Below are 14,171 nucleotides of genomic sequence, written 5' to 3' on the forward strand. Positions count from 1 at the left end.
ATTTTAAACAGTCATAAGAATAATTATCCTTAATTCATTTAGTCCCATAGTTATTTTTGTTTATCCTGATTATTTGCCAGTAGGTTTTGAATTCAGTTATTCCTTGAAGTTCTATAAATCTTCATCCAGTTGAAAAATATGACCTGTTTACAAGCCTGCAATTTAGATTAAGTCAGAGTCCCCTTTTTTTTTTCCCAAACATATAATATACCTACAAATGCATCAGAATAAAGCTGTCCACAAATGACAAAATTTAAAAGTGGCATGGTTATAGATTTGATCTCTGCAATTAAATTTAAACTGGTTTTAAGAATTTCCGTTGAGATCACAGAGTTAATCCTCTTTTTAATCAGACCAATAAGCAGCATATTTTGAATTCCTAATTATTTCAGAGAAAGTCAAATTTATTTTCTCAAAAATTTCTACATTTTAGGTATCTAGCTACCACAACTACACAATTTCTCCCAATTCAATCCGAACCTTAAACTTTTAGCTGGCAAGTCAAATATTTAGCATTTCTCAATCAGTAACATTTTTAAGAATAAACTTCAAAAATACAAGACACAATCAATCAACAGATTCAATTCTACCCTCTAGATTTCGTACGAGGCACATTCAGATTAATATTGTATATTATGTCACTTCAAAATACCTAGATGAACGTTTTTTTTTATTGTTTGATTCAGTAAACTTTAAGGTCTCAAGTTCCCAGCAGCTATGGAAAACCACACCTGAGGCTGGCAAACAGGCCTGGCCCAGCCCTTGACTTTAAAACCACCATTTTTCTCTGGGGAAAGTCAAGAGGCAAATTTGTAGCTACATAATTTCTTGAGATTCAAATCCAATTATTATTATTAAGGCATTTACTTTGGCAAATTTTGTAACAGAGGCAATCTCACTGAATTTTCTTTTGGAGGCTTGTTGCTAGAACAAGCCTGCATTGCTTCCCTGGGTAAAATTAGCCATTTTCCTTAGGAAATAATCAGTCTTGGGTTTTATTCTGTACATGTGTGAAGAGACTCTAGTTCAAAACTCTATCTAAATGTCCAAAAACAGGACAATTGTGCGCATTAGTTTTAAACCAGCTTTTCTCTTTACACGTGAACAGAAATACCAGACACATTTTAAAACTTTTCAATTACAAGAAGGACTTTTTGTCATCTAGCTGGCGCGATCTCCATGGGAAGAGCCCTGCTCCCGTCCAGAGTAGCCCCGCCGCCCCCAGGTGTCCGGCCCGTGGGCTCCGCGCGGGACCTTTCCCAGACCTTCCCCCGGACCCGACGCCGCCGGGGGCCTCGCTGCTCCGGCCTCCCGCAAGCGACTCGCCGGCCTTGCTCCCCTGTGCTCCGCCCAAACCCAGGGGTTAACACCCTGCGGCCGCCACCGCGGCCAGGCTCTGCGAACGAGCTTGTCCGCACCCGGCCCAAGCCCCCAGCGCCGCCGCTGCAACCGAGCTGCCTGGGCCCGCGGCGGGCGCAGGCCCAAGCTGCGGGGCTCGGGCACCGCGCACCGTGCTCCCGCACGCTTGCCCCCCCCTCCCCCCCCCCGTCTTTACACTCACATACTTTCACCAGACATTCATTCAGAGTTTAAACAATCCATTTAATTCCTAACAACTTCCCAATTTCTGAGGGAGCTCTAAAGCCTCCCGCAATCTCCTAGCAGTCTGAGTCCATTCCATAACGTCCGTCCAGGAGGAGCAGAGGGTGGAGGGGAGGGAGCAGAGGGTGGAGGAGAGAACACACACACCAACACACCAACGACAAGAAACAAAGAACAAAAGACAAGGACAGACACAACGCGTTGAGACAAAAATCGAAGGATCCAAAAAGAAGGTTTTTCAAAGCCAATTGACCCAGCTGGCAACAGAGTTTCAGAACAAACGAGAGGAATCCAGGCACCCCTGGTCCTCTCCAGACTCCACCAGGGCGTCCCCCGGGGATGTGGCCTGCGACCTCTCGACACGTCTGTCAGCCGCAGTCGGGGGAGGCTCACGCCCCTCCCCGACAGCCACCAAACCGAACAGAGCTCTGACCAAACAGATTTGCTAGCACTAACCAAACAGATTTCCAAACAGATTTGCCGGCTCTGACAAAATTCGAGCTCTCAATATCTAAGCGATCGCTATTCTTATTCTGTTTAATGGAAATTCGGCGTGTGGGGATGGAGCCTACATTTTCAGAGGTGAAGGAAAATGGTTGGAGAAGCTCCAAAATGTAACGCCCTGGACGCAAGCCGCTGTCACAAAGAACCAAGAGACGCTTCTCATGCAAATAGCAAAGGGTTTATTGTTTCCAACATGCTGGGGCTCACAGCTTACTCTGAGGCACAGAGAAGCGGCTGCAAGCCCCGACCAAGAGTTTAAGCACAGGTTATATACTTTTCAGCAAACGGGGGAAGTAACCTGGGGTCATTCCATTGGAGATCTGGCGCCATACAACATACATCTATCTGCTTTCGGTGGGGAGGGAATGTAGTTTGGAATTTTTTACTAATGATCTGGCTTTCTAAGTGAGTTAATGCCTGTCTGGTTTCTTATCAGGTTGTTTGTTCTGCAGCCATCTCCCGTAACCTCTCTGGCTGCAGCTGTCTCCCATAAAAGTTGTTTATTACATCTGCCCCTTCTGACCTTCCTGATTACCCTGGTGCCGTTTGTTCCATCTGCCTTTTCTGACCCTCCTGACCTGATTATATTGGCGCCTCTCACTAGCAGGGACCAGAGTGTGAATTTCCTAAAATATCTTAGGAGTGTAGGAGGCTTTACCTGGTGGACAATTAGGAGCAATCAATGTTCTTTGAGCAAAATGCCATGAAAGATACATATTTTGGAAAGATTCTCAGGTGGTAGAATCTCTCACAATACCCCAAGTCCTCATAAGCATACCTAGGGGGAGAGATATATCAGCAGCTAACACCTATTAGATCTCTATGACCCAAGCATATGTAAGTATGTGGAAAACTTAGAGTAAGAGAAAAGATAAACTCTCCCAGATCATGTTCAATCTTCTTCAATCCAAGATTGAAAAGGAAATCTAGTTTTAATCCCATTGAGGAACTTGCATCTCCTTACTTCTTTAAGAAAACCTTAATACACTGGCCACTATCATTATCTCTACTGCTCTACAAGTGTGTCAGATTAACCCCTAGTCTCCACATCTTCCCTTTGTTGCAATTGATCACAAGACCATAGTTGACTTATAATTCCTTCTTTCACCACCCATTTCATGTTCTCCTTGACCATCATCTCAGCTGGATAGGGTTCTTTACATAGTGATGTTATGCAGACTTTCATTTCTGGGATACCTGCATCCTCACTGATCCTGCTTTTATTGGTTTTCTAAATCTTCATAACATTCATTATTAGACATAACAATACTGAGCTATAACAAAAGAATTTCACAGTATTTCAGACACGGTCTTCTTTGATCCAGTTGTGTAAAGCATCCTAGTTTTCCATCTGTAATAAATATTGTCACCCTAAGCAGAATAGCAATATTGCTCTTTGTCTATTGGTTCACATAAGAACTTCAAAAAGTCCAGATGGTAGGTTCAACTTCTCAATCAATGAAACCATTGTTATAAGCACTTTCCCCTTGAGAACTATATGAAACACTTCTTGTGTGCCATTTTTAATTCTCTCAGCCTCATCTCTTCTTCCAGCCACAGGTGCAGTAACCAACTCTGCACTGACTTCAACTAGCTTTAGAGGATGCAATCTAAAACCACTTCACCTCATTTATGCTCTACATGCTCCTGACTTCCTGCTCTCGAACTTCTCTGACTCCATGAGACAGGATGTCCTGGGGGAACTCCCTAAGTTCACATAAAAATATTTAGGTATCTGCCCCATGTTGAGTGAATTGTATAGAGTGTGAGCTATAGATTTTGATTCTTTTTTGCATATCGAAATTCAATCTCTCAAGTACTAATGGTTAAAAATACTATTTCCCATTAAATTGTCTTTAGATTTTTGTCAGTGATCAATGGATTATACATGAGTGGATCTATTTCTGGATCTATTTCTATACCTATCTATATTTCTATCTTTTCTCTAATACCACAATTTCCTGATGATTTTAACTTAATAGTACATCTGGAAACCAGGGAAATATGAGTCCTCCTATTTTGTTTCCAAAATCAACTTTGCTTTTTTAGTTTCTTTCCTTTACATATAAATTTTATAATCAGATTGTCTATTTATACCCCCCATTGGAATTCTAATGGAATTGTGTGGATTCTCTAGATTAGTTTCAGAAATGGCCATATCTTAACAATAGTATTGAATCTTCCAATATCTCCCATTATATTTATCCATTTCTTCAGATCATCTGTGATTTCTTTAATCAGTGTTTTGAGAGTGTCAAGATATAAATCTTTGCACATATTGTGTAAGATTTATAGCTAAGTATTTAATTATTTAGTGCTATAATAAATGGTACTTTAAAGTGTTTCTTCACTTTCTACATCTTCATTACTAGTTGATATTAATATAAATTATAATGTGTTAATATTTCTTTATTTACATACAGAATAAAAACTTAATATATGGGAGAGTTTAAAAATGATGGCAGAAGTAAGTGAATGTTGCACAGACATGCTCCCAGGAACAAACTGGAATTACAACTAAAATACAGAAAATCTTCCTGAATAATCAATGGAAGACTCGGAGGAGAGAACCCTGGTGCCCGAGGACCAAAAGTGGAGACTGCATAGAGACTGGTAGGAGGGGCGGAGGCACGAAAGGGCTGGCTGGGCTCCCACAGACAGCAATTGAAGTTTCAGAGAGATATCTCAGCTGTGGGGGGTTGCCACTAAGTACTCTGGGATCTAATCCCCAAGTTGGACCCCCACCAGAGAGCACCACAACTGAGAAGGGTACCCACATAACATCTGGCTGTGAAAAGCAGCAGGGTTGCTGTCTGCCAGGGAATGACAGTGGAAAATTCAGGATCCCTCTTAAAGGGCCAACACACAAAATTCCCTGGGGAGTCCCTTCCCTTCCCCCCAACCCCCATGCTTCGAGAGGGAGTGTGAAATGTACTGGAGTTATGTGAGCAGAAGCCAGGATTGGGAACTCGGGGGTTAGAGCTCATTAGGCAGACACCCCCAATTTCCTGGGCTGAGTCATTCCCTCACACAGCAAAGGACATCTTTCCCAGACAGACATTTACCTTGTCTGGGGGGAAGACAGCTAACCCACCCTATTGAAAAACACGTTGCCCTGAGGCCACTTAAGAAAATAAAAATAACAATTAGCCTCCATCCAGAAGAAACTGTTGAAAAAACTCTCCCCACACTTGAAGACGATTGCCTGGGGCCATCCAAGTTGGAATACTATCAGTCTATAGGCAGAGGCTGTCTCTGGAGGCTTTGAGTCTTTGCCTGATCTAATTAGTAAAACAGAGTTTGACACTGTCCTGCACTAAAGATTGAGAGGTGCAGAGGATCTACCTAATATATAGTCACAAACCCAAACAGACAACCAAAATGAGGAGACAAAGAAACAACCTCCAAACGAAAGAACATTTCAAATGAAAGAACAAGAGAATTCTCTAGAAGAAGAGGTAAATAAAGCAGAGATAAGAAATTTGTCTGAAACAGAGTTCAGAGTAATGATGGTAAAGATGCTCAACAACATGAAAAAAGATATAGTAAATATGAAAAAATTCATTTGGAAATAAAGAATGACATAACACAAATAAAGAACACATTGGAAGGAATACACAGCAGATTAGGGGAAGCTGAGGATTGAATCAGTGAATTAGAAAACACAGTTGAAAAAAATCACTCAATCAGAGAACCAAAAAGAAAAAAACAATTAAAAAACAGGAGAACATCTTAAGGCCGTGGTTGGCAAACCACAGCTCGCGAGCCACATGTGGCTCTTTGGCCCATTGAGTGTTGGTCTTCCACAAAATACCACGTGTGGGCGCGCACGTACAGTGCAATTGAAAGTTCATGGCCATGCGCAGAAGTCGTTATTTTGTGGAAGAGCCAATATTTTGTGGAAGAGCCACACTCAAGGGGCTAAAGAGCTGCATGTGGCTCGAGAGCCGCGGTTTGCCGAGCCGCAGTTTGCCGACCACTGGCTTAAAGGAACTGTGGGACAATGTGAAATGTAACAATATTAAGATAGCAGGTGTGCCAGAAGAGGCAGAAAGGGAAAAGGGGATAGAGAACGTGTTTGAAGAAATAATGGCAGAAAACTTCCCTAACCTGGTAAAGAAAAAGTCACACAAGTTCTGGATGCACAGAGAAACTCCAAAAAAAAGTAAGAACCCAAACAGGCCCATACCCAGACACATCATAATCAAAATGCCAAAAATTAAAGACAAAGAGAGAATCTTAAAGGCAGCAAGAGAAAATCAAACTGTTACCTACAAAGGAATTCCCATAAGGCTGACACCTGATTTCTCATCAGGCCAGAGGGAATGGCATGAAGTACTCAAGGTAATGGAAAGCAAGGATCTGAAACCAAGATTACTCCTCCCTCCCCCAGCAAGGCTATCATTCAAAATAGATAGTCAAATAAAGAGCTTCCAAGACAAAAAAAAAAAAGTTAAAGGATTACATCACAACCAAGCCTGCATTACAAGAAATGCTAAAGGGACTGCTGTAATGAGAAGAAGAAAGAAAGAGAGAAATCTAGGCCTACAAAATTAGAATGGCAATAAATAAGTACCTATCAATAATAGCCCTAAATGTAAATGGATTAAATGCTCCATTTAAAAGGCATAGGGTAGCTGAATGGATACAAAAACATGACCCAACGATATGCTGTCTACAAGAGACCCACCACAGAACTAAAGACACACACAGGATGAGAGTGAAGAGATGGAAAAACACTTTCCATGCAAATGAAAAAGAAAAAAAAAGCTGGAGTAGCAATATTAACATCTTACAAAGTAGACTACAAAATGAAGGTCATCACAAGAGACAATAACGATCACTACATAATACTAAAGAGATCTATCCAACAAGAGGATATAACCCTGGTAAACATATGTGCCTCCAATATAGGAGCACCTAAGTATATTAAAAAAAATTCTAGAGGATTTTAAAAGAGATACCGACAACAATACAGTCATTATTAAGGACTTTAACACCCCACTGACTGCACTGGATAGATCTTCCAGACAAAAACTTAACAAGGAAACAGAGACTCTAAAGGACACACTGGATCAGATGGATTTAATTGACATTTATAGAACATTTCACCCCAACGTGGCAGAATGTACATTCTTCTCAAATGCACATGGATCATTCACAAAGATAGACCACATATTAGGACACAAAACAAGTCTCTACAAGTTCAAGAAGATTGAAATCATATCAAGCATCTTCTCAGATTACAGTGGAGTGAAATTAAAAATCAACTACAGTCAAAACACCCCAAAACATTCAAACACATGGAGGCTAAATAGCATGTTATTAAACAATGAGTGGGGTACAAGCAAGATCAAGAAAGAAATAAAAAACTTCCTGAAAACAAATGAAAATGAACAGACAACAACCCAAAATCACTGGGACACAGCAAAATCAATCCTGAGAGAGAGTACTGTGAACACTTGCTGAGGAAGACATATGTTAAGAATTTATAGTCAACAACAAAAAAGTCCAGTTCAGCAGAGGTAATCAAGAGAGTGACAAGTTTGTGTTTTAGTCAATATTGACTTGGGAGAACAAATATTTTTAAAGCAGAGTTTTGGTTAAAAAAAACACATTAAATTATTGCTTCAATAACAGGAGACACATAGATCAGTTCAAAGTTTTTAAATAATGCTTCTTCAGGATCACCTGCAATAATAAAAAGGAAGACTTTGCTAACAAGTCACTGAGATCCTGTTTCTGAGTTCAACTATGCACCTCCTCATCATCTCTTTTACTTACTGTATAATTGTTTAGAATGTCATTTCTTTTAAAAACATCAATTCTAAAAAAAGAGTAGGTTAATATCACAATATTTTTTTAAAAAGGTCTATTAGTTTTTTAATTTATCTTTATTGTTTAAAGTATTACAGGTGTCCCTCTTTCTCCTCCATTAACTCCCCTGCTCCCCACTTCATTCCCCTCCCCAGCCCTTCACCTCATTATGGTCTGTGTCCATGGGTTTTTAATATGAATTTGTCTACAGGATAAAATTATTCAAAAATACTAAGCTTTATCATCATACAGAAAAGGGAGTTTTCTTTCTACAAAAGACTCTTCCCAGGGCTCCCTTCATGTCTCTGTTCCTCAGGCTGTAGATGAACGGGTTCAGCATGGGTGTCACCACAGTGTACATCATAGCCATGACCATATCCTTCACAGTAGAATTATCAGCTGATGGGCATAAATAGAGAACAATAACTGTCCCATAGAACAGTGACACCACAGCCAGGTGGGAGCTACAGGTGGAGAAGGCCTTGCGTATACCTCTAGCAGAAGGGACCTTGAGAATAGATGACACAATTCGCGCATAGGATGTGATGATGAGTAGGAACGGGATGACAACAATGAGCCCTCCCATGATAAATATCACCAACTCATTAACTTGAGTGTCAGAGCAGGACAGCTTCAGCAGAGCAGACATGTCACAGAAAAAGTGAGGAATCACATTGTCGGCACAAAAACACAACCTGGCCATGAGCAGAGTGTGTAACATGGCATGCAACCTGATCAGCCCCCAGGACAGCGCCACCAGGGAGAGACAGAGCTTGGGGCTCATGATGGTGGTGTAGTGCAGGGGGAAGCAGATGGCCACATAGCGGTCATAGGCCATGGCCACAAGGAGGAAGCTCTCCAGGTCTCCAAAAAACAGGAAGAAGTACATCTGGGTCAGGCAGCCTGCGTAGGGGATGGATGGGACTTGGCTCTGCATGTTGTGCAGCAACTTGGGCATTGTGACAGAGGAGAAGCAGAGGTCAGAGAAGGACAAGTTACTGAGAAACAAATACATGGGCGTGTGGAGCTGAGAGTCCAGGCGAATCAGGAAAATGATGAGGAGGTTCCCCAGGACGGTGGTAACATACATGACCAGGAACAGGGCATAGAACAGGTTTTTCTGCTCTGACTCGATGGGCAGGCCCTGGAGGAGGAACTCTGTGACGGCAGTTTGGTTCCTTCCTGCCATATTCTTCAATGCCTTTAAGTAGAAACAACAGTGTCCATTAAAATCTCAATTTAAATAAAGCATATTTTGTACTATGTGGTCTATTAGACGGTCTGCAAAAATGCATTATATCAGTTTCATCACGATAATATAACCTGTAGACCCCAAATCTCTATAATCAGAATCCTTATTATGGAAAAGCCTTATTTTCATCAATTCTCTTTAACAAGTAACAATATTCCAGCCTTTCTAACACACTCTTATCTATTTCCTTTAACACAATGGATATTGCTTTTCCTCGTATCTGCCTGCCCAGAAAGCCTCAGTAACTGTACTTGGCTCCTGCCCTGTCAATATCTTACATGTTGAGGTTCCAGGGCTTTTCATAAACATTGTTCTCTTATAATTCCACACATACCACCAAGAAAAACTCAACAATTCCCAAGGCTTCAATTACTATTTAGAATTGAGTTGTAGATGACTCTCTAACTTATAAAACTGTGTACCCATTTGCCTAATGATTATCTTTCCTTGGATGTATCACACACATTTTAAAGTAAGCAGATGCATGATCTCATCTCGCCTCTCTGCCCATCTTGACCTCCTCTAATTTCCTATATCCCAGTAAGAGAGATCCAGGTTCTCCAGTCAGAAACCAGGGAGTTTTCATTCCTTACTCTCACCATCATACAATCTGCCAACTGTCCTATAGATTTTCTGCTTCTCATCAACTCCTTATCTCAAACGTCACTAACCTAGACCAGGAAGGCATCATATCTTGTCTGTACTATTGGAACAGCCTCTTAATTCATCTCCCTGCTTCCATGCTTGGACACTTTCCTTTGATGTCCTTCTTTGACACTGTGGAAGTCTAAAATGAAAAACAGATCCTCATTCTTCCTTAAGTCTTCCTGGATTCTCATTGCCCTGAAGATACAGGCAAATTTCCTTTTTTAAAAAAGCAATTCCTTCCACCTGGCCAGGCAGCTTGCTCCCTCTGCTCCTTCCCCTGGCTTGCCCCCACTTAGTCCCTCTCTCCCCAGACCAGATGAGAACCCAATACTATGTTTCCACAGCATCCTGTGCTTATCCCCACAGCACTCAGTCCCGTGGGGATTATTTGTTTACAGCTGTCTTTCCTATTAAATTGTAAAGTCCATGCAGAAAAGGCCCTGACTGCCAAAGGGCTAGCACCTGGCACAGTGCCACAATGAAACTGATGTTTCATAAATATTTATCGACTGTGCTTCAGGCTGAAACATGCATTTCTCCAACTTTAAAGTCAGCAGAAGTTCTTGTAAGTGACTGCCACTACTCCTACGAAATTTTCCCAGAACAAGAACTCACTGGCCTCAACACTTTCACACTAAATATGACAATTTATTACAGAATATCTGGTTGTAATTTTGTGCCCATGGAAAATGTCAGGGTATGTCAGGTTCACTATGCTTGTCACTAATAGAGATTATAAAGATAATAGAGATATATAGCTATTTAGATAGATAGATAGATAGATAGATAGATAGATGATAGATAGATAGATAGATAGATAGATAGATAGATAGATAGATAAATAGATAGATAGGTGATAATCTATTGGTTCTATTTCTCTGGAGCACCCTCACTAAGACACCTTAATGTGCCTAAAAGCAAACAAAGAAAGCAGAGAAGAAGCACTAAGAGACAGGGGAAGCTCCTTCATAGAGCCATAACTGAGTCCAGTTGCTGGGATTGTTGCCCCTGATGCTGTTTGATCCAGCCACATAGACAGTGTTACACTTGGACACTCTGCACTGACAGCACAGTGGGGGGAAACCTCAGGTGAATCACACACCTGGTTCCCTTGAATTTTGTTTCCCAGGTTAATGAGTGGGACCTGACTCTTGTGCCAATAGTGTGCTGGAGATGACAAATAGGAGACAGAACTTGCAGATGCTCCCACCGATAATGCAATAAGCCTCTCAACTTCCTCGCCCATTAAGTCTGTAGTTCTCAACTTGGACTTCACATTAAAAAAAAAAAAAAACCTAGCGCAGTGCTTCTGAAATGAATGTCTATGCAATTACCCTGGAGTTCAAGTAAAACACTTATTATGATTCAGTAGGAAAGCGGCTTTTAATTCAGTACCCAGCTGATACCAATGCTATTGTCCATAAACTACACAAGGGGTTGCAAGGATATATGATGCTTTTTAAAATACGGATTACTGATGCCCTCATATAAATTAATCACAATCTCTGAGAGGGAGCCTGTGCAAAATTCTATAAAGCTTCCATGTGGTTCTAAAATGAAGCAAGGGATCAGAACTATTGCATTAAAGTCTATCTCAAAAGTTGCCATTATCACCTAGCCAGTTTGGCTCAGTGGATAGAACATTGACCTGTGGACTGAAAGGTCCCAGGTTCGATTCCGGTCAAGGGCATATACCTTGGTTGTGGGCACATCCCCCAGTAGGAGGTGTGCAGGAGGCAGCTGATGGATGTTTCTCTCTCATCAATGTTTCTAACTCTCTATCCCTCTCCCTTCCTCTCTGTAAAAAATCAATAAAATACATTTTTTAAAAGCTGCCATTATATTGGAATAATATAATCTTGTGGGAATACATTTATGCAATAGATAATATTTATGAATGCTGCCATTAATTAAAGAATTGCATTGATGAGTATTATTCAAAATATTCCTAGAACTTGGGGAAGTCATGGGAGGCTGAGAAATAGAAAAGAGGAGGGTCATCATACCTGTAAACTCTCCAGCAGAACATCACACAACCTGAGGAGTCAAGACCTTCCAGTTAGAAGGGTCATTTGTCCAACTTACTCAGTCTGTCTGAGGGTGATTCCAGGCCCCTTGTTTGAGATCCTGCTCCTCTTTATTCACTAAGGCATGTGAAGTAACAGCCTCTGTAGTCATCACTGTGTCTGCAACATCCCTTCTCACATCTCCCATTCTACACATCCTTGGGTCTAAGGAACTTTGGATCCAAAAGGAAGCTAGATCCTGGAGGAATTCATTAAAGGCAAAGCAATTACCCAGGACCTCTCAGGACAATTCTCTGAGTCTTAAAGAAGTGACCGATTACAGTCACTGATAACACCTGACTATACCTTGGGAGAAGGTAGAATAGAGAAAAGTTCGTAAATAGATGTTTAAATACTGCCTGTCTAAGGAATAACAGTGGTCTTGTGGGGCTTGAACCTACATTTCCTGAGGTGAAGGTAGAGGGAGAAGCCATAAAAATTAGCAGGGATGAGAGTGTTGTGCATACTCACAAAAGATGTGGTACATATAGCCGAAACCGGTTTGGCTCAGTGGATAGAGCGTCGGCCTGCGGACTGAAAGGTCCAGGGTTCGATTCCGGTCAAGGGCATGTACCTGGGTTGCGGGCACATCCCCAGTGGGAGATGTGCAGGAGGCAGCTGATCGATGTTTCTCTCTCATCGATGTTTCTAACTCTCTATCTCTCTCCCTTCCTCTCTGTAAAAAATCAATAAAATATATTTAAAAAAAAAAAGATGTGGTACATATATACAATAGGATACAGTAGAAAGGATAAAGATGGCAGTGAATCACTTTGGGAATATGGACATTTCATGATATTAATTCTCCCAATCCATGAACATGTCACATTTTTATATTTATTTATGTCTGCTTTAAATTCTTTCAGCTACATTTGATGGTTTTCAGGATACAAGTCTTTCACATCTTTGTTGAGTTTATTCTTAACTACTATTTGATGCGACATCAAATTAAAAAGTTTCTGTACACCAAAGAAAACAATCAATAGAGTAAAAAGAACTCCTGCAGAATGGGAGAAAATAGTTTCAAACCATCTACCTGATAAGGAGTTAATATTCAAAATATAGGAGATTCTCCAGAACTCAGTAGCAAAAAAATTAATTATCCCACTTAAAAAAGTGAAAAGTGCTTCTCCAAAGAAGACATACATAAGGCCCCCAGGAATATGAAAAGGGGGCTAAACATTACTAATCATCAGGAAAATGCAAATCAAAACCACAATGAGATATAACCTCATACCTGTTAGGATGGGTGGATATTATTTTTAAAAGATGAGTGTTGGCGAACCTGTGGGAAAAGTAAACACTATACACTGTGGGTGGGAATGTAGAATGGTGCAGTCACTATGGAAAACAGTAGGGAGGTTCTTCAAAAAAACACACACAAAATTACCATATGAACCAGTAATCCCAAATCTGTGGCGAGTACATATCCAAAGAAAATTTAACCATGATCTCAGAGAGATATCTGTTCTTCCCCGTTCACACTAGCCAAGATATGGAAACAACCCAAATGTCCATCAATACATGAATGAATAAAAAAATGTGGCATATGCATGCAGACAGTGGAATATTATGCAACCTTTAAAAAAAACCTTGACATCTGTGACAACATGGATGAACTCAGAAGACAGTATGTTAAGTGAAATAACCCTGTTACAGAAAACAGATACTGCATGACTCCACCTATATAAGGTATCAAAATTAATCAAACTCCTAAAAGAACAGAATAAAATGGTGGGTGTCAGGGACTGAAATAAGGGGGACATTGGAATGACTTATCAATATGTAAAATAAAATAAAGTTTCTTTTGTGTAAGATGAGTAACTTCTCAAGGTCTGTTGTACAATATCGTCCCTATTGCTGATATTATGGTATTGTGCACTACAAAATATGTTGAGGATAGGACTCATGTTCAAACATTCTTTAAAAATTTTTCAAAAAGACCCACAAAAGTACACAAGAAAATTCTTGGAGGTAACGGATATGCTTAATACCTTGGTTGTGGTGCTATATCATGGCTGTATGTATATGTTTAAATTCATTAAGATGTATAGTTTAATGTGTACAATTTTTATCAGTTTTACCTCAATAAAGCTATAAATGGAATATAAAACAAATATGGAGGAAATATTAAAAGTTCATATTTGTATACTAAGATTAAAGTGTTCATAGAGTATTTGAAGTGGAGTTGTCTACTATGAAGATAAAAATAAAAATTAAGAACTGGAGAAAAGTATAGGCTGCAGATAGAGATGTGGAGGTAAGAATGCATGAGAGGATTA

General features: G+C 40.4%; 1 protein-coding gene across 1 annotated transcript; it reads right to left on the minus strand.

The window, feature by feature from the left end:
* Positions 1-8,167: 8,167 nt before the first annotated feature.
* LOC102416936 (olfactory receptor-like protein DTMT) lies at positions 8,168-9,112 on the minus strand. The gene has a single exon (XM_006105126.1). It carries the CDS (start codon positions 9,110-9,112, stop codon positions 8,168-8,170), a length of 945 nt encoding a protein of 314 aa, XP_006105188.1.
* Positions 9,113-14,171: the final 5,059 nt, after the last annotated feature.

This window comes from Myotis lucifugus, unplaced genomic scaffold (assembly GCF_000147115.1).
Source record: "Myotis lucifugus unplaced genomic scaffold, Myoluc2.0 scaffold_639, whole genome shotgun sequence".
Lineage (NCBI taxonomy): Eukaryota > Metazoa > Chordata > Mammalia > Chiroptera > Vespertilionidae > Myotis > Myotis lucifugus.

Excerpts from the sequence above, each read along its gene's own strand:
- LOC102416936 (XM_006105126.1), bottom strand. The coding sequence starts at position 9,112 with ATGGCAGGAAGGAACCAAACTGCCGTCACAGAGTTCCTCCTCCAGGGC.